This window comes from Magallana gigas, chromosome 3 (assembly GCF_963853765.1).
Source record: "Magallana gigas chromosome 3, xbMagGiga1.1, whole genome shotgun sequence".
Classification (NCBI taxonomy): Eukaryota; Metazoa; Mollusca; class Bivalvia; order Ostreida; family Ostreidae; genus Magallana; species Magallana gigas.
In genome coordinates, this window is record NC_088855.1 from 1,393,869 (window position 1) to 1,415,634 (window position 21,766).

Consider the following 21,766-nt stretch of genomic DNA (forward strand, 5'->3'; position numbering starts at 1 on the left):
GGGTCATTCATTTTGCCTTGGTGGGAGCCAGGGGCAAACCCCCTGTAGCTCCTGGTTTCTTGAGATTTTGTATGGGAAAATTTAATTGTACAAAGATAACCGGGCCAGCTTGTATTATAATAGACATTGAAGAGTCGTTTAAACACTAGCTAGTTTATTAAGAATGTACTCAAAGGCAGTTTAATAGTCACAATTAACTACGAGTAGCGTGACTAAAATGAGTTCTCAAATCCGTCACTGAAGTCATATACTAGTTATGGTTAAAAGTGGATGTATATCAAGAATGACAGCGTCAGGATACAAAATCTTTAACCCTATATCATAACGTACTTAATCTGGTGTTTATGTGTTCACTGCTTACGCTTGTGTCATATGCTACAATGGATTTGACAAAGTGTGAAATTTCGCAGACATTTCTAGTATAACATAAACAACGAAATTCATTATATAAAGATAGTAATACTAGTAGAATTTAAATTTTATAACACATTTTTTTCTTATCTCTTTCAGATATTAAAACACGTGGCCGAACTGCAATAAATAAGATATTCATATTAAAGCATACGGTCCAAAGTTTGAAATGAGAAAACTGTCATGTACTTTTGATTTCAATATTCGAACTTTATTATTACTTTCTTAATAATCTAAATATTTGTAAAGGACAATACATAACAGGGTCTCCAAGAATATATAAAAAAAAGTTGTATTCGATCCATCTTTCAAATTTTTCATTTAATTCGATAATATTCCCAAGTTAATACATTTAATTTGCTTACAATCAGTAGTTTAGTTTTTGGAACTGGTGTTTAGAAAAAAGGTAAAATGTTTAAACCTACGAAACCAAAGTATAAGTTTATCAATCGCAATCTCTCCGGTCTTTCAATAAATATGTCTCATTTTTTGCTTGTGAGAAATGTCTGAGAAGTCGCTATTGAACAAAGTTTTTCATAACGGAAAAATTGATGGTCGGTTGCTTCAAATTTGTTGAGAGAAGTTGACTTTTGGTGATTGTTTTTTTTGTAAAGTTTTTTAATGGATTCTTAAGGGGAGGGTGGGTTTTTGGGTTTTTTTGTTTTTTTTTCGGGGGGGGGGGTGGTCGTTTTCTTTTGTTTGATAGTTTGTTTAATGGTGTTATATTTTTATTTTACTTTTTTTTTATTTTAATCAAATAACGCAATTATTGTGAGAAATGTCTAAGAAGTTGCTTTTGAACAAACTTTTTCATAACGGAAAAGTTGATGGTCGGTTGCTTCAAATTTGTTGAGAAAAGTTGATTTTTGGTGATTGATTTTTTTTAAAAAGTTTTTTAATGGATTCTTAAGGGGTAGGGTGGGTTTTTGTTTTGTTTTTGTTTTTTGTTGTTTTTTTTTGGGGGGGGGGAGGGGTCGTTTTCATTTGTTTGATAGTTTGTTTAATGATGTTATATTTTTTTTTTACTTTTTTCTTTTTATTTTAATCAAATAACGCAAACATTTTCTAAACAAAACGTGTTAAAATACATAGCTTTTGTTTTTGTACAAAGTTATGTTATAGTCATAAATGAATATCGGAATAATGATGCTTAGAGTATCATCTGATATAAGAATTATGATTAAGACATGAAAAACGTGATTCTAATTTGTAAACAAACTGTTTTTCCATCGTGTTTTCATTGCTAGGTTTTCCCGCACTCATTTGCAGTGGCGTTATAAATGAATGGCGCCCTTTCTTTATATTAGTGGATGGATATTGACAATAAAGAAACAGACACTATAAGAAGATTTGTGACAGAAAAATCTACATTCCCCACTGGTCCATTCATAACAGTATGGAATAACTGTAATACTCGCACATTTCTTTCTTTCTAGATAATTCAAAATTTCTGTAAACTAAATATCTTAAAGGTATTTGTGGCGTGTTTTGAGTAAAACATTTTCATGAGTTTGAGTAAAAATAAACATCATGCGTCTAATAATTATACGTTTCACAAAATCTTGGCCCATAAAACATGTTCTGTCTTTAGTAAATTGTCTCTAAACTTTGCAACACGTCTGATGAATATTAATGTGGTCCGCCATTCAATTATAACGCCACTGCGCATGAGTGAGTGAAAACCTAGCAATGAAAACACGATGGAAAAACAGTTTGTTTACAAATTAGAATCACGTTTTTCATGTCTTAATTATAATTCTTATATCAGATGATACTAGAAGCATCCTTATTCCGATATTCATTTATGAATATAACATAGCTTTGTACAAAAACAAAAGCTATGTATTTTAACACAGAAATGTTTTTAAATATCCATCTCTAAATTTTCAAAATTGTAACATTGAGTACGTGTTAAGCCATAAACACTTAGGATTAACTTTTTCCGAAAATCTCAGATGGACAGCATATATTGATAATACAATAGCAAAGGCACACAAAAGAATAATTCTAATAAAAAAACTAAAATATAAATTAAATCCTTCATCTTGATCGCTTATGTACACATCTTTCGTTAGGCCACATTTGGAATAAGCTTCAGGGGCCCGTTTCTCAGTCAAAAAGGCGTAAATTTGGGCCTAAGTTAGTCCGACTAACAAAGTTACGCCAATATTTAGTCGGGTCTAAGTTGCGTTTCTGAAAGAGGTGTAAGTTAGGGTTTAAATGTCGAAGAACTAAGACATCTCCGCTGAGTACTAAGCATGCGCATATCGTATTTTGTTTTGCTTTGAGGCTTTGATTATATGTGGTGGATCAATTTTCCAACTCATAGTGCATGTACTTGAAAGTACGCATGTTATACTTTACCACTGAATGTGCATAGTTCAAGTTGTTCATAACATTTTATATTAATGAAAGTAGAACAAATGCTTATACACTTCTTAACATAATGAAATTTTAGAGAAAAAACAGTTGATATGAAAGCGGCATATTATATAAGAGGTTTCAGAAAAACCAAATATGTGACAATTAAATGCATTGTAGATGATATTGAGGCACAATCGTACATATAAATTGAACGAAACAATACGTAGCATTTAACTTCAATGTTCGTGTAAACTTCAAATATTTATAGAACCCAGGGACAGAGTACAGTAGATATGCCCGCATACGTCTGCAGAATGATAAGTATGCTTCATATAGATATTTAGACACTTTCAAATACTGGGATAAAGCTTGATTCTTTTTTATCAATTCACTATATTATTTATAGAAAATAAAATGACCATGAGTTTAACAGCAACCAACTGAAATCGAAAATATCTACTGTATAAATAACATAACATGAGCCTTGTCCATGTCTACAGAAGGAAGAAACGTTCCATTCTCTGTTCCGATATTGAAAGAATGTAGACAATGACATAGAAACGAGGCTTGATTTTCTGCAATTCAAATGATAATAGTTTTGAAAGATATTTTCAACAATTAACAAGACAAGAATTATCAACATTTGAGGCCGGGATCTCCCCAACACCCTTTTCTGTTTTTGGTTTAATCGATTGAGATTGATTGTTTTGTTTTGGGTTTTTTTCGGGAGGGGGGGGGGGTGCGTTAAAGTTATATATACTACATACAGGGAATAATTCGCCCCCGTTTAATTTTCAATCATTTCACCCTCGTTTTCAGCGGGCGAATTTAAGACTTGTTGATTTTCAATCTCTATAATTTTAAATAACTTAAATAACAACTGTGACTGGGCGAATTCGCGACATAGCGAAACTATTTGCAAGTGTAGAAGGGCGGAAATTACACGGGACGAAAATAACCCTGTATACAGTATCTTGATTAAAATAAAAATATAAAAGAAAGTTTTATAAATAAAAGGTTTTTAAAAGTTTAATGGAAAATGCATCCAACCCCCCCCCCCCCCCCCCCCCAATAAGGCATTTTGCATCTTTGCGGTTTGAACAAGTGCATTTGAGTTTTTTCCCTTTCTGCTTTAGGTTATTGGGGTGGGGTGTATACAATAATTGGTTATCTATTAAGTATGACAAATGCAAGCTAGTCAAATTAGTAAATAATGCACACTGTTGTAAATCTGCTAAAACAACGCTTTTGTATTGCAAGTCGACAACTTCGAAATAAAAAAAACATCCCTTGATATACATACATCTTAAATATGATGAAACAAAACTATCATGAATTCAAGTAATTAAAGATCAATTAAGTTAAATGAGTACAAATAAACAATACATATGCATATGCACGAAGATCATTGATAGTATATGTAAACCATACCTATTTTAAAAGAATTACGATCGGTGTTAAATATGAACGCAATTGATCACTTCATCCTTGAATTAATAAGATTCATGAATTTGTTTTCCAAAAATTCAAGGAGATGTGCATGTGAAATTTTAGAATCTTCAAGAACCTTGACAAACGCTTGTCAATAGATCTAAAATTGATGCACAATCTGCACGCTTCTAAAACATACTTTTAAGTAATATTTTAACAAAACAAAAACTGATTATATGTAAATGCGAGTTCATAAACATTCAAAATACATGCAGCTTTCATACGGTTTTGTAAAGATACTATGAGTAAAATAATGAAAATGAGAATGTATACCTGTTGTTAAGATGTAAGTAATATGCGTAAAGAACAAACAGAAAGAACCATACACAAGGACAAGCTACAACTGTAAACGTTTTTAGTTTATCCTATTCAAAGGAGTATTCTCAATATTTTGAAATCAGTTTTGTTTCATAGGTTCAAATTTGATTAGTGATTAGAAACATTAAATTCTAGTCTATGCTTACTGAGTATTGATTTAAAAACCAATAATCTATTCGTACTTATATACATCTATCTTGTTGGGGAATACATGTTTAATTTAGAATTATAACAACTTTTTAATTAGTGTGTTTATATCAGTTATCGGGTATACCCATCTTTCATTATTCTTCATACTTTAGGTAAATTTCATTAACGAGAAGTAATGAATATTACGTTTAATAAGGTCAGCCCATTATTCATCAAATTGTATTTAGAAATATATCGAACAATATATGTATTTTTTAAGTTATACGTATATATATGTACAAATATTCAATAAATGTGAATGTTTTCCTTAATAATACGAAAAATAACCAAAAAATAAAATTGATAATCTATGTTTATTTTGCCTTAGAAACAAAACACTCGCCATTTTTGTGCACAGACTAAGGACTTACGCCTACCCATTAGCAGACGTAGATTTAAACCCAAATTTAGTCCCGACTAAGTTTCCGCCTTTTTGTGAAACGCAACTTAGTCTGGTTTTGAGGTTTAGTCCCTGATTTAGTCCGGACTAAGCTTACGCCTGGACGTAGGCCCTTTTGAGAAACGGGCCCCAGAAGTTTGGGGAGGACGTTCTCTTGCAGACACAGAAAAGCTTGAACAAATACAACTAACTGCTGCTAGAATAATTGTTACTGGTTTATCAATTTTTGCTTCCAGAGAAAATATACATCTATCGCTCTACTTAGAAACAGGTTGGGGTTAAATTGAAAATCGTGTAATCTTATTATCTTACTCAGAGAATTGTGTCACCGTGGTCGTTGTTAATAGACTATATCAGTTTTCTTGGAAAGAAGACCTCTATATAAAGACATAAGATGACAATTTAAAAGATTTAAAACTTATTGTAATAAATGTCATTTTATGTTTATAATAACATATCGTTAATTTTAAGGACGGTCTGCGGGAGAACTTGGTGACCCTCGAGCCTTTTTAAGTAAATATTTTACGCTTGTTATGAATATAACCTTACACGATGTGTTTTGACAAATTTTAAATTGACATTTGAAATTAGGTTTCTTCGAATTAAATTTCGTCTGAAGAGTTTTTGAAGCACGTGCTAAAGCTCTTCAGCGAAAACAAGTATCCAAATAAAGTGTGAATAATTGGGTTTTCCTCCGGGTTGTTTTAAGGGTAGTTTTCGTCCGGGTTAATATAAGTGTTCAAAAGATGTGTTTGACTGATACATTTTGAAAGCTTTCTTCCTGTTTCAACGAAATGTTTATCAAGAGAAGTATCAAAATAGTAACACTTATATGGAATCTGATCAACCGATCCTAGAGGTGAAATGTTGTACATGCTTTATTCATCGAACCAACGACGCGTTTTCATAACTACTATGAGCCTACTTTGTCTGAAATATTTATGAAAACCTGTTTAATCTTTTTTTTTAACCTACTTTAACTTTGTCTATTGCCTATATGTGTAGAGGATTCTGTAGTTCTCTGAAAATCTGGAGACACACATCACGTGACATCTTACAAGACTGACGTGTGTGTAAACTCGTCTTGCTATTGACACGGAAGTGATTTTCTACGTTTCTGTGATGCACGGAAGCCTCTACTTGACATGCGGCGTTTCCTGACTATCTTTGAGCGCTTTTTAATTTTTTTTGTCTATTTTGTTCATTGTAATCGATTATTGACACCCACGTGATCATGTGCCAAAACATTTACTGTACAGTAACACATTTATCCATTATAATAAACAGTAGGTATAAGTTAATTCTAGAGTCAGATCCAGGATTTGACGTTAAAGGCACAAGTTGCACGCAGGAGATCTGGGGCGTCAAAGCGGCCAAAGTGGGTCAATAGCCTTGGTGGGGGCCAGGGGCAAACCCCCTGAAGCTCCCGGTTTCTTGAGATTCTGTATGGGAAAACTAAATCAAATTGTACAAAGATAACCAGGCCAGCTGTATTATAATAAACATGGAAGGGTCGTTTAAACACTAGCTAGTTTATTTAGCATGCACTCAAAGGCAGTTTAATAGTCACAGAGTAGCGTGACTAAAATAAGTTCGCAAATCTGTCACTGAAGTCATATACTAGTTATGATAAAATGTGGATGTATATTAAGAATGACAGCGTCAGGATACAAAATCTTTAACCCTATATTATTACGTACTCAGTCTCGTGTTTATGTGTTCACTGCTTACACTTGTGTCATATGCTACAATGGATTTATACGATGGATTGTGGCCCCATCCTACCCCGGGGGTCATGATTTTCACAACTTTGAATCTACACTACCTGAGGATGCTTCCACACAAGTGTCAGCTTTCCTGACCGATTAGTTTCTGAGAAGAAGATTTTTAAAGATTTACTTTATATATTCATATGTTAAACTTCGACCCCCCCCCCCATTGTGGCCCCACCATACCTACGGGGGGTCATGATTTTCACAACTTTGAATCTTCACTACCTGATGATGCTTTCACACAAGTGTCAGCTTTCCTGGCTGATTAGTTTCTGAGAAGAAGATATTTAAAGATTTACTCTATATATTCATTTGTTAAACTTCGAACCCCATTGTGGCCCCAACCTCAGGTTAAGTTTACAATACAATAAGTTGTTAAAGTTGGTTTCTGGAAGAACAGACTTTGAAAATTTTCTTAATAAATATTGACAAATTTTTACTTTTTTAATCTTTAGTTTTTACGATCTGTGTACAAACATAGAATTGTGAGCAAATCTCTGTATCTTGCTTATAATTCGAAGCTTAACACTCAAATATGGTTAGTAAATAGAAATTGTAAACAATTAAACACAAGAAACATGCACTACATGTAAAACAAATATTCAGTACCCCTACATCAGATTTTGCATAATTTGCGCAGGTTAACAGTTCACTGTCAACGCATTTAAATATTTAGCCTCAATTTACTTCACAAATCGGCACCAAAATATTTTGCATGTTTCAAAATTCCCTTCATACGCGAACTGTTGCACAACAAGCAAATCCATCATAGTCAGATCGACCCTTTTTCGTATAATGTCATGGCTGCTTTAAACAAAGAACTTCGTTTTAGAAGTATGGAATACGAGTCTTGGTAAAATGAAAATCTTTTTATTTCAATATTTTTAGCGAGGCTTTAACATCGAAATGTAGACTGAATACATATAAAACTATAATTTATAATATCATGATTGAGAATGGGTTTTGCCAAGATTCTTGGCATTTAGACGTCAACAGAGGTGTTGTAGCGCAGCGTAATACGCCCTCTGGTGAGAGATTGCTGCAAACCCGGGCCGTGGCAAAATAAAAGCCGGGGCAGATCGGCAATCCAAATACGCATTATTTTGCAGCAATATTTACAGCAAATACAAATATACTAGTCCATCAAATATCCTGAAATTTTAATGAGATTTGCAGATTAATAACTGCCAATCTTTTGTTTTGCCCAGGCCAAGTCTTGCCTACCCATACTGGATGCCGAACCCGAAGCTATTAAACTGATTGAAACACGCCTTTCCTTTATTATTATTTTCGTAATAACTCAGATTTGAAACAGAATTACCCCTTAAGGTAGTCCATCCATAACTATCATATTTCATATCTAATAGATTGCAAGTTTGATCACTAAAATCCTAGTGTGGTTTTAAGGAGTTTATTAAATAATAAAGTTTCACCTTTGAAATGTTTAAAAAAATTAATTTTGCTTTTATCATATGTTGAAGTTAACATTGAAGTCTATGGGAAAAATGCATTTTTTAATATATTTCTTTAGTACACGTTTCTCTTGGTAATAAGTTGCAAAAGCTTTCTCTGTCTTCGAATATGCTAAAATAATTAATAGTTTACCATACATATTTTCAGAAAATGATTTTTTTAATTTTCCTAAAGGGCAGACACTCTTTAAAAAGTTTTAAGTGCAAAAAGTTCATTTATTGGACTATATACATACACCCAAGTTTGGTTTATGTCAGCCTCATAATAGCTTCAAAATGTGTATTTGATGTAGTATAGATCAATCAAAATTGTTACATTCACCTTAGTTATGGATGGACTACCTTAATTTTTGCAATTTATATTTTCCTTCCCATAAGGATTATTTATGCTAAACTACGTTGAATTTGCCTCGGTAGTTCTTGAGAAGAAGATTTTTAAAAATGCACCCCCCTTTTTCTACAGTTTCAAGGTTTTCTCCGCTTTTAATACATATCGGATTTTCTGCAATTTATATTCGCCCTCCCATAAGGATGCTTTGTGCCAAATTTGGTTGAAATTGGATAAGCGGTTTTAGAGAAGAAGTTCAAAATGTAAAAAGTTTACAGACGGACAACGGACAAAATGTGATCAAAATAGCTCACTTGAGCTTTCAGCTCAGGTGAGCTAAAAACGTAAAATGTTAAAAACCAACAAAACCAAAGTGTATGTTTATTAATCGCAATCTCTCAGGTCTTTTAAAAGAATATGTGTCAATTTTTGCTTGTCAGGCTCGCCTGAGAATTTTTTTTTCAAAACGAAAAGGTTGATGGTCGGTTGCTTTGGTGATTAATTTTTTTTCTGCTGGAGTTATCTATCTTAGAGTGGTGGCTATATGTGTCTTGTCAAACTGTCAGGACTTCATATGACATTAGCACTTGCATTGTTTAACTACTCAAGTTTTTTTCTGAGTTTATTAATGGGTTCTTAGGGGGTAGGGTGGTTTTTGTTTTTTGTTTGTTTTTTTTTATGGGGGGGGGGTCGTTTGGTTTTGTTTAATAGTTGTTTAAAGGTTTTATATTTTATTTTACTTTTTTTTTTTATCAAACAACGCTAACATTTTTATAATCAAAACGTGTTCCCATGCCAGAAAAACAAATATCAGGTTTTTAAAAATACGCCTTTTCTTTATACTAGTGGATGGATATTGACAATAAAGAAACAGACACTATAAGAAGATTTGTGACAGAAAAATCTACATTCCACACTGGTCCATTCATAACAGTATGGAATAAGTGTAATACTCGCAATTTTTTTCTTTCTAGATAATTCAAAATTTCTGTAAACTTAATATCTTATAGGTATTTGTGGCGTGTTTTTTTTTTTTTACATGAGTTTGAGTAAAAATAAACATCATGCTTCTTATAATTAGACGTTTCACAAATTTTTGGCCCATAAAACATGTTCTGTCCTTAGTTATTTGTCTCTAAACTTTGCTACACGTCTGATGAATATTACTGTAGTCCGCCATTCATTTATTACTGTGCGTGAGTGCGGGAAAACCTGGCATTGAAAACATGATGGAAGAACAGTTCGTTTACAAATTAAAATGATCACGTTTTTCATGTCTTAAATATAATTCTTAATTCAGGTGATACTCGAAGCATTATTATTCCGATATTCATTAATGTAGAACTATATTAATTATTAATTATGTGTAATAAAAATGAAACACGATTTTAGCATCATCGACACGGTAAACGGAGTAAATACCCCTCTCCCTGAGGGATGCCTGTACTGAGAGTGTTTATTTATTCTCTATTCAAAATTTCTTCAAAACAAAAATCCACCTGTGGTTTATACCTTATAAATTAAGACACGGAACACATGGAGCACGAACCTGACTAGCAAAACCCCTATAACTTCATAATGGAAACTTCAGGAAAGTTTAATTTGGCTTTAATTCCTATTCCATCAATGTTCATGGTCTTCGATTACAATTTTCCCTTGTCCCTATCTTTGTCAGTCAGTCTCTTTTTTCTTTCATTGCCTAATCTGTCAAACTTAACGGTATACCTATCTTTCTCGTTGTTACCATTGCTGTTGATAGACCGAGATGGGTGTCATGTGACCCATTGAAGGCGGGGTTATTCAAATCTTTCGTATTTTTTACCATCCCGGTAAAAAACTAAAAATATTTTGTTAATGTCTTGTATCTTTGTTATGCAATTGACTTATAAAGCGTAATTTGTGTGAAAGTCATAACTTAAGTAAAGAAATATAGCAAATAATCAGATCTTATTATTGTTATTCACTACAATACGCCACGCCACATATACCTTTAAGTTACGTCCTAATTGACTAAAAGAACGGGTGTATCTGAATAAACATAAACATCTGATACTTAAGTTTTTCTTGCTCATGCAGTTTGATTGAAAACAGATTTTCGAAATTTAAAGCAAAAAATGATTAGAACTATAGGACATAGTATACCATACTTCATTATCATAATTCTGTAGATAACAACCGTGGAACAGTAATTAATTATGATTGTGTTGTGAGCTGGGGGGGGGGGGGGATAAAGTATATCGCCCTGAACATCATTCAATAAATGTATACAGCATTGAATAATATACGTATTGGTTTATAGTTGATATAACATTTATACGATAGGCTTAAAACAGATTCTCTCTCGACCCTCAACCCACCCATTACGCATTGCTGGATTTGAAATGGATGCATAGTAAAATAAAACACAGTCAAAGCCAAGCACGTAGAATTATCAAGTAAACAAAATTTATTACCCCCCCCCCCTTCGTCCCCCAAATAAAAAGACACAGACAAGATGTGGTTTAAACAACTATTCTATTGATTAAAAAACAAAAGGCATAACGATTTTTCTGTATTTGTGCTGACTTCTTATGATGAGTGCTCCATTAGTCTCACCCTGCTGTCATATGTTTTCCATGTTGTTATGAATAATGTTTGACCTCCTTTTACCAATATGTCAAAAATCTTATTAATAATTATTACATCATCAATCCGCTTCACATAACTCTCAGTTGACGCCGTCTTTGCTCGAACATTTATCCCTCCAGGTTTAAAAACGGCTCTTGGAGATGAATCTATAAAATGCTGACCATGATACAGAAATAAAACTTCTCCGCTAAAACAGAGAGATTTATTGGTAATTAAGGGTATCTTACGGAGGTTAGCGTGTATCGTAATTAAGTATTGATGTAGTTAAGGTCCACACCCAGACAATCAGCTTACCGGTTGATGGCAACTGCCGGTCATAAAACGGACGTTACAGATACTGGGGATGCGCCGAGAAAAGGTGTGGTAGTCCAAAGGTGTGAAATAGTAACGTACCAGGAAAAAGACGCTGATATTCTGAATCTCAGGTATTTAAACTTTAGAAAATATGTACTTTTACATTTTATTTAAAAATCGAATGTATAAATCAAAGTAATATAATGAATGTACGCTTTGCATTTATAAAGTTATCTGGTATGCTTTTTCCGAAATGTGAAATTTCAGTAACCAAAATAAACTTTAAATTTAGTTTTAAAATTTACCAGGCGAATTCAGGATAATGATATTGAAGAAGATAGATAATATTCTGCCTTTAAATAATATATTTGCTGCCATAATGGGGTTTAGGTGTGTCATTGTGCGTTATTATTAGGATGTTTTAATATTTGTTAAAATAAAAAAAAAATAAAAAAAAGTTGGTATATGAAAGTTTTCATAAAACAGGAAAAGGAGGTACAAAAAAAATATTATATGTTTTGACCATTCTATTAAACAGTCTTTAAGCGACCGATGAACATTGCCGTTCTATTAATAAATAAGGAATCAAGATGACGGCCATTCTGTATTGTCAGATGCAAAAAAATGCCAGAACAATAAGTCAGTCATCCCTTGTATTGTGATTCAATCCCCGGCTTCACACTGATATGATAAAGTTTGGAGCAATGCTTTATATCCCGAGAGCAAACACAGGACCGGAAGTGACGATCTATACAACAACGGCTGTAATCTTACACACTAAACACAAACAGTATATACAAAATAAAAACCTTTGTCAGTCTGGGAATACTTTTGTATATTCCATCCAAGATGACCCCCTGGCCAATTTGAGCACAAAAGTGAGGATTTTTATAATTGAATATATTAATTATGAGCCCATTTTGATAGATTTTTCTTTCATGTTACAAAGTTTAGAAAGGGGACGTAATTTTATACCTACCATATTATATTTTTAATGAAATCGAATTAATAATGATATTTCATAACATAAGTTCCCGTATTCAGTTGTTTATACATGCATACGCTTACATTTATTTACGTTTGTGCAATGTAATTATATTCAATGTAATGCATTTCATGGACAACACAACTAATTTTAAGTTTTCAGAATTTTTTTAAGTGTACAATGTGAACTGATTTATTTTTTTTAAAACACACAGATAACGGATTTAAGAAAAGAGAAATGAATGAAAATGTTACTTTGAATCATATTTCTATAAATATTCTACAAATTATATCTATCTCCAACAGAAGTGGTTATCTGACAGAGGAAGTGACGTCATATCCACCAATATGGCGAGTTATACATTTCTAATGGACGTCGGCAATGCTACGGTTTGTTCCCGTTAAAAAATCAACATAAATAAGGCTAGCTTAATGTTGCTCATATATGTGAAGACAAGATGTGAATTTGCATGAGTTGTACATGCACATATCATTAAGCATATATCATTCAAAATGAATAAATTTATAGCACTGAAAGTATGTACAGGTATATGGTGATTTGCTATATATATATATATATATATATATATATATATATATATATTTATATATATATATATATATATATATATATATATATATATATATATATATATATATATATATATATATATATATATATATATATATATATTGTAGAATAATCAATCATGTCAATGACTTTTATTTCCAAAGAATTTCATTTACAAAATATAAATATTCATGGGTTATAACAATAATGTATATAAAAATAATTTAATTCTGGTTGTAACGCGCTTTTTGATTGGCTAAAAAATTATTTTATATCATATAAAGAATGTTGCCTACGTCATAGTAAGACTAACGTCAAAAACGTATCAATACGCCTGACGTTACGTTTGAATTTTGTACAATTTTACGTCATTTTAAAGGTCAAATGGCCGTTTTTATCTACAATGAAGAGTAGAAAAATTAAATTATAAGCAATGAATTCAATATTTATTAGTTTTATACGATATAAAATGGTTTGAAACAGTTTACGCTTTTTTATAAACCGCTTCGCGGTTTATAAAGCGTAAACTGCCCCAAACCATTTTATATCGTATAAAACAAATAAATATTGAATTCATTCCTTAAAGAATGACATATACAGTATATGAATAATTCGTGAGTAATAAAACGTAACAATTTTTTGTATATTATAAATAACATTTAAAGTATATGAATTTAGTCGCTACTACTCCATTTCAGCTCACGGAGTCAGAGGTTGCCTCCATGGTCAAACTTTCTGTAACCGGAAGTGGATTTTCATTGGTCGGAACCATGTTGTCCCTCTGTCTTATATGTTTTTTGCCGTAAGTGGGGTGCATTTTACGGTGATTTTAAAAACTGAATTTGATAGCCTTCAATTATGCACTATACCTTCCTTTTCTGAAATTTCAGAGTCACATCCGATGGAATGTTCATTCTGATCAATTTGAATATTTCGCTTATAGGAGCACAGCTAGCACTGATCGGAGCGGAAAATTCATTTGAGAGCAGAGTAAGCATTATTTCTTTTACTACATAAAACCCACGTGTCCTTTTATTATTTAAACGCATAGTGTATACCGATTTTTTCTACCGTATACTATGGATTTTGGTTTTCTTCTAAGACAATTGTTAGACTTAGGTGTTTAGAAATACTAAACTGGAGAGGCGATCGGCCAAGATCGTTGAGCATCATTTTGGATGGGTTTTGCTCTGGTCTTTTGCACCATATTTTTTTGAAAGTTCAATGGAGTTTTCGAAAGAGGGAACCTGCCAGAGAACTGTTTATTTATAGTTGTGTGGTGACAGTGGTCAATAATAGATACTATGATTTTATCATTTTTTTTCATGTATTTAATTATTTGTAATTTTTAGATATAAAAACTCATCTTTTCCTAGATATGCGTATTAAGATTGTCTGACCATTGACAAATATGTTATAGAGTTGCAAGTAAACATGTTTTTTCTTTTGTTTTTTTTATTTCTAAATTTTGATTTACTTGCTTTAGATATATGAGTATTGTACTTCCCCAAAAAATTTTATTTAAGCATTGAGTCATTATTTTTTAAAAGATGTGGTCTCTCTGCATACAAATTGAATAACAAGCGGTAGCGCGTTAGGAAAATTTGTTTGCACACACCGTTGCAGTTATAAGACTACATCTTTAAAAAAATAATGATTCAATGCTTATATTTACGTTTTTAACATCTGCTCTCTTTCCGCAAATGTGATTTATTTAAAAAAAAATCCAGGCCTTAATCAACGAGTAATGCGCAATTAACAGGTGAGCCATTGGAACAGCCGAATTATGCTGACAAAAATAGTGCACAGCGTTTTGAATTATAATAACACAATTTAATTTTTCATTTTGTAATTTGATGAATTTATTTTTGGATGCTAAAAAATTAATCAATTGAATTCATTTGAATCTTTAAAAAATATTTACATCCATGAAATATTAATCAGGCCACGTATAATATCAGGTCGTGATCCGGTTTGAAGTTGGGAGGAGAGTCAGTCATGTTCTGAAGGAAGACTGAATGTATACATACGCACCAGATTTGGTGATTGGGTCTTCTGTGTTATGCGTAAATATCACTCAAATCTATCAATGCAATTTAATAGGGGGAAGGAAATGAATGTAAATATATGCGTATTAAGATTGTCTGACCATTGACAAATATGTTATAGAGTTGAAAGTAAACATGTTTTTTCTTTTGAGGTTTTTTTAATTTCTAATTTTGATTTACTTGCTTTAGATACACGAGCATTGTACTTCCCAAAAAAATGTTTAAGATTTCTCATTAAAAAGTGGTTATTTTTAAAAGAGAAATAGATCTACGCAAGAAGCTTTATGTATAATTCCTCTATGACTGTATAATTCCCCTACGTATATTTCCTCTACGAATATTTCCACTTTGTATATTTCCTCTATGTATAATTCCTCTATGACTGTATAATTCCCCTACGTTTATTTCCTCTATGTATATTTTCCTCTTTGTATAATTACTCTATGTATAATTCCTATATGAGTACAATTTCACCAACAGCTGGTGTGTAGAACAGCCACGGCCGTCATCCATTACTTCTTTCTGACGCTCCAGTTCTGCTCGCTCTCCTTTGGACTTCATCTCCTGTCAAAGGTACAATATATATCGTACTCACACGGCCTTTGATTTTACGGTGATGCTTTTTCTCAGACATGAAAATGATATAAATCTTTTTATTTAGTCAGTATTCTGAATTATTAAAACAATGTCATAAAGAGGCCCTGATGTCCAATATTATAAATTCAAATACTCAAAGTTAAAATAAAAAAAAATTATTTACCAAATAATAGAGTATTGCTTAAGAAACCATACATCAAAAAACTTCAGGTAGATATGGAATTTTTAAAAACTAGATAATAGTTTATAGCTTGGCAAATTATATATATAAAACCTTGAGATAGATCTGGTGGATGATTTGTTAACCTGTGAGCCTCCTTAAGACCTAGTTACTTCATTATACATTAGTTATGCTTATTTTTAGACATGAACTGTTATAAGTCTTCTACATATCATTGTCTCTGATGTTCTGTATTCATAGTGATTATCCCCTCATTAAGACCTTACTTCATTATACATCGGATTATCGTATTCACGGCTTAGGTTAATTGCGTTGTATTGCGCGCTTTGATCGGATGATAAAACCAAATGTAACGCATCTGGAGTCACGACACGGAGTTACCAGACTTACAAAGTAATCGGATTGTGCTGTTTATTTACAGCTGAGATCGGTGACCATTCTGGAGCGGTTCCACAGGCGGGTGGTGGTGCTGGCGGTGTGTTGGGTGCCCGCTATGGTGGTGGTCGGTCTGACAGCAACCCTGAGGGGCGACAGCTACGGATCGGGGTCTCTGTAGGTCTCCATTTACTCTGTAAACTCCACAAATATTTTATAATTAATTCTGGTTGTAACGCGCTTTCTGATTGGCTGAAAAATTATTTTATATCGTATAAAGAATGTTGCCTACGTCATAGTAAGTCTAACGTCAAAAAAACGTATCAATACACCTGACGTTACGTGTGAATTTTGTACAATTTTACGTCATTGTAAAGGAAAATGACCGTTTTTATCTACAATGAAGAGTAAACAAATAAAATTATAAGCAATGAATTCAATATTTATTAGTTTTATACGATATAAAATGGTTTGAAACAGTTTACGCTTTTTTATAAACCGCTTCGCGGTTTATAAGGCGTTAACTGCCCCAAACCATGTTATATCATATAAAACAAATAAATATTGAATTCATTCCTTAAGTAAACTCCACAAATATCCTGTAAACCTCATCCACCATGATAGTAAACTCCATTCATCCTGTAAGCTCTATTCACGTATATGCCTGAAGACTACATCCACCAATCACGTGTTGTTAGCTGTGTAAACTTCAACCATCATATAAATCATTTAAATTTCTTTGTAACTCACCAAATCTGTTCACTTATTGTATTTATGTTAAATCAACCCCACCATGTACATTGCGTCTCTCTCTATGTAAACCCCACCTTTGCACATAAAACGCGTCTCTATGTAAACTTCAGTCACCCTGTAGACCAATGTACGATAATCATAAATGAAATTAAAGAAAAAACAAGAATGCTCATGAACCGGGAAGGGGGGGGTGGCTATTTTTTTAAAAAAAATTTGTTTGTCAAGATCTTTGATAAGTCTAGCCTCCCCCCCCCCCCCCCCCTCACTTTAATTAGCTTCCAACACCTTTGCTACTATGATTTTATCCTAGTTTTTGTTATTTTTCTATGACTCTGTAGCTGCTGGTTGACCCCTGAGCAGGGAACCCGATGGGCCTTTGTTGGCCCCACTCTGGCCATACAACTAGTGAGTACTATTCAACTGTGCTTGATGCGTGTTTCCAACTAGAATACTTTGTATGCATGCGTTTTATGCGAACTCTGCTTTTAAATTTCAGGTGAATCTCAGCATATTTGGATTAATCATGGCCACGAGATTTGCAATGGACGTCAAACGAGATTACAAACTTCGGCGTGTTTTAAAGTAACTATGTCAATCAACACACTGTAATGTAGTTTCTGATGTTGAAAAATCCTTCCTTTATACACGAAATTCTAACAAAATGCACATACAAAGAGAATGAAGAGAATACAAGAATTAACACATCTAAGATTTTAGCAGTAAATTGAGAGTGTTGACATGTCTAACATCTTTCAGGAATCAGTTGTTGACCGCTGTGTCTCTGGTTCCGGTCCTTGGGCTAATGTGGACTCTGGGTTTGGCCACCACCTTTGGCGTCGCCAAGTCTGTCCAGTACATGTTTGTGGCCTTCTGTTCCACACAGGTAAATAAGTCCATACTGTCGCTTAGTCTGTCTATGCTTGTGGTCTTCTGTTCCACTCAGGTTAAATATGTTTATACTGTCGAGAAATAATAGTTGTGAAGTCTGCACCAAGGTCCAAAGGGTTATTATTCTACGCTTGTTTTAATATATCTGTTTCATCTAGTCTTCGGTCATGATTGATGGAGAGAAGAATATAGATTCTTTCAATATATATGTAACAGTAAAATCGTGTAATAAAAAGTTTTGGTAATAGCTAAGATATTCTTGTGCACTGTGCAAAGGGAAGCGGATCCTAAAATTTCGTTCATATATACGACCAGAGATTATAGTTTTGCTGAATATTAATTTGTCGAGGTGTTTCATTTCTGAAATCAAAGGCTATCATAAGAACAGTAAGAACTCGTAAAAAATCGCAGTCATTTCCCATACAGCTATCATTGATGATTTAGCAACGCATACGTACATTATAGGAACATGTACACAGCGACAGGTCAATACCGCATGCTGAGTTATAGCATCATTGCGCATAAAAAAATAATTTTTTTTGTTTTTTCTTTTAGTTGGAATATGAACTTTCTCTTTATAAAATAGGGTATGTGTATATTTCTTGGTCACGTGATGACCAATGGTCACGTGAGAAAGTTGCTATGTGTCAAGATGAAGCCTGAAAATGATAATGAAGAGGAAGCTTCCATAACTAACGGCATCAGCAATGACGTCACAAACGTGTCCCAGATTTCTGAAATGGTGGAATTGCCAAGAGGTGGGTAGGTATTTGGCATCAGAGGTGTAGTATTAGAAATGATACATGTAAAAAATATATACTGCTTCTTATAATGAAAAAAGTCTTAGTGATGTCCATTTTGTACTGATTTCTTATTTCATTAATTTAATTTTTTAAGGAAAATATTAATTTTATCTTCGGAAGACATTTTTGTTATAACTATGATGCAAAGGATTTTCAAAAAAAATTTTTTATTGAAAATGCACGACCACAAGAGGTAGATGACGGAATGACGAAGCATATGTCTGTCTTGTAGTGTAAGTTCTGGTGAGAAAGACAAGGAGAAAGAGAGAAGCCAGTCTATAGCGGAGACACAGGTCACCTCCCGGAACCTGCTGAATGTCCCCGAGGGAAAATGTCGGCTCCGCACCCCACGGCATAGTCTAAAGTAAATATTTCTCAGCATATAGTCTAAAGTAACATACCCTCGGCAAAGTCTAAAGTAATATACCCTTGGTATTGTCTTAAACGGGCATGGTCACGATTTTGGTCAAAATTTATTTTGACCAAAGGAAAAGATTTTTACTGGTATATTGAACGTATGTAAACAAGCACATGGCACGAGCGTTGTTTACATGACAAATAATTGTGAGCCCTGTATCTTACTTATAACTCTGCGACTGACTCTTAAATTTCAATTTATTATTAGAAATGCACCCCTTAAGCATTGTAAATAATAAAAACAGATAAAAATTGACTAAAATCGTGACCATGCCCCTTTAAGTGAATATATACCTCTCAGCATAATCTAAAGTAAATACCGACCGCCGTATTCTAATGTTAATACATCCCGACATACTGGTAAGTAAAATACCAACAGCATGGTCTAAAGTAACACGCCTATGGCATAGTCAATAGTAATGTTCCCCGGCATAGTCTACAGTTACATTCCCGACATAGTCCAAAGTACGGCATAGTCTAAAGTAACAAACCCTGGCATAGTCTTAAGTAACAAACCCTGGCATAGTTTGAAGTAACACACTTCGGCAAAGTATAAAGTAAAATACCTCTCTGCATAGTCTTAAGTAACATACCCCAGCATAGTCCTAAGTGATATACCCCGGCATATTCTGAATAAGTAACATATCCCCGGCAGAGTCTTAAGTAACATACCCCAGGCATAGTCCAAAGTCACATTCCCGACATTGTGTAAAGTAGCATACTCCTAGCATAGTCTAAAGTAACATACTCTAGCATAGTCTAAAGTAACATACCCTAGCATAGTCTTAAGTAACATACCCCGGCAAGTCTAAAGTTACATTCCCGTCAAAGTATACATACTCCCAGCATAGTCTGAAGAAACATACATCTGATGTTCTCTAAAGACACTTACCTCTACATTGTCTAAAGTAACAAAACTTCTAGCAAATTTAAAGTCTGAAGTACATGTACATGTGACATTCCCTCTGCATATATAGTCAATTAAAGTCAAGGAACATATCTCTGCTAATACGGGGCTAAATTCAACTCACCGATATCTTTTTTTTTTATATGGGGAGAAATTGGGAAGGTAAAGACAGCTGAATTTTCTGTACAGCATTTCTTGGGAGAACTGTTCCTCTGATTGAGCGTAGATTGTACAATCAATGAAGATTCACACATTTTATTCTATAAACAATATGTACGTGAATATCAAATATTTTGAGTTTTTTTATGTATACTCCTTGCGTCTTTTCTATCTAACATTCATGACTGTAGAAATCTTCGTGCGCGGATCTAGAGAGGGGTGGGGAAAACTCAAACTCCCCCTGGAAATTTCAAATAAATGAAATTTACATTAAGAATAATTAGCGAAATAGGCCCCTGACTGCCCCCTCCTCCCCCGGCCAAAACAATTATCCCTCCCCCCCCCCCCCCCCCCGGAAAAATATGTCTAGATCTGCGCATGATCTATATAAATTTTCGACTATGAGAATTGTTTTGATTAGAAATGTACTGATATAATAATGACATTTCTGCCATGATGATATTGTAAAACATGTTGTGAAGTGTAATCGAGAGAATACTGTTACCCGTTTATACATTGATCTTTTAATGTGTGCTTTTTGAATATTTGTAAATACTGTTATATTGGGTGGTGCTCTGTTAAAGCAATTTAATATTTTGAAGATAGAGTGTGTGTATATTTGTGTATTATAAATGTCACTTCTTTGTCATTTCGTTTTATTTTGTGTAGATACTTTTTTTTACCAATATCCTAATGAGACAATACAAGCGAGAAACTGCAATCACAATTATGAAACGATGCCAAGTAAAACTAGGCTCGGGCAATAGAGGTTTTACGATTACTGGTCATCTATAGAATTTTTATTGACATAACTTTTTTCTGATTTATTTGGCCTGTGTGTTTTTTTGAATGTGTATAAGATGCCAATAGTATATTGTGTTCAAAATAAATAATAAATACAATATACAATAAAATTGAAAAAAAAGAAGCGGGTCCTTTTAAATGTTTGAGTTTACATGTATTACACGTGTATTTGTTTTTGTTAATAAACGAATATATGGAATTTTGTCATACATTTTGAAATAAAATCATAAAAATAAATCAGGCATAGTTAGTTTCTTTATAATATTATTTTTCTTTGAATAAATACATGTAGTAATGCTATTTTTTCTTCTTCTCATTGTCTGAAGAAAGGTTTACTCAAGTTTAAAGCAAAGAGACTTTGAAAAAAAAATGACAATAACAAACTGTCAACCATCTCAAAAATCCATAAAACGAAATACAAATTCAAAGCAGGTCAACACGAACCTCCAAATAGATAGAGGTAGGATCAGGTGCCTAGGATGTAGCTATTAGGATATATAGCTAATTGACAGGAGAGTTTGAATAATTTGCGTAAGAGAGACTTTAATTCTTGCACTACAATGGGTGCTACTGGTGTAACACTTCAAGCTATATAGGTAAACTCGTACCCGG

The 21,766-nt window shown here is 33.1% G+C and overlaps 1 protein-coding gene across 2 annotated transcripts in view; it reads left to right on the forward strand.

Moving 5' to 3' along the window:
- Nucleotides 1-21,335, forward strand: part of LOC105333566 (adhesion G-protein coupled receptor D1) — a 94,839-nt gene extending 73,504 nt beyond the window's left edge. Inside the window, exons 2-13 of one of the 2 annotated variants that reach the window (XM_011436609.3) lie at nt 11,732-11,798; nt 12,958-13,041; nt 13,921-14,024; nt 14,113-14,212; nt 15,751-15,843; nt 16,470-16,600; nt 17,515-17,581; nt 17,673-17,758; nt 17,933-18,059; nt 18,651-18,826; nt 19,100-19,231; nt 21,020-21,335. In XM_011436609.3, coding sequence (XP_011434911.2) covers nt 13,000-13,041; nt 13,921-14,024; nt 14,113-14,212; nt 15,751-15,843; nt 16,470-16,600; nt 17,515-17,581; nt 17,673-17,758; nt 17,933-18,059; nt 18,651-18,826; nt 19,100-19,231; nt 21,020-21,044 — 1,083 coding nt within the window. In that variant the 5' untranslated portion in view covers nt 11,732-11,798; nt 12,958-12,999 and the 3' untranslated portion in view covers nt 21,045-21,335. Of the gene's footprint in view, nt 1-11,628; nt 11,799-12,957; nt 13,042-13,920; nt 14,025-14,112; nt 14,213-15,750; nt 15,844-16,469; nt 16,601-17,514; nt 17,582-17,672; nt 17,759-17,932; nt 18,060-18,650; nt 18,827-19,099; nt 19,239-21,019 lie in introns of those variants that run through there. The other variant, XM_011436610.4, reaches the window with a different exon arrangement.
- Nucleotides 21,336-21,766: the final 431 nt, after the last annotated feature.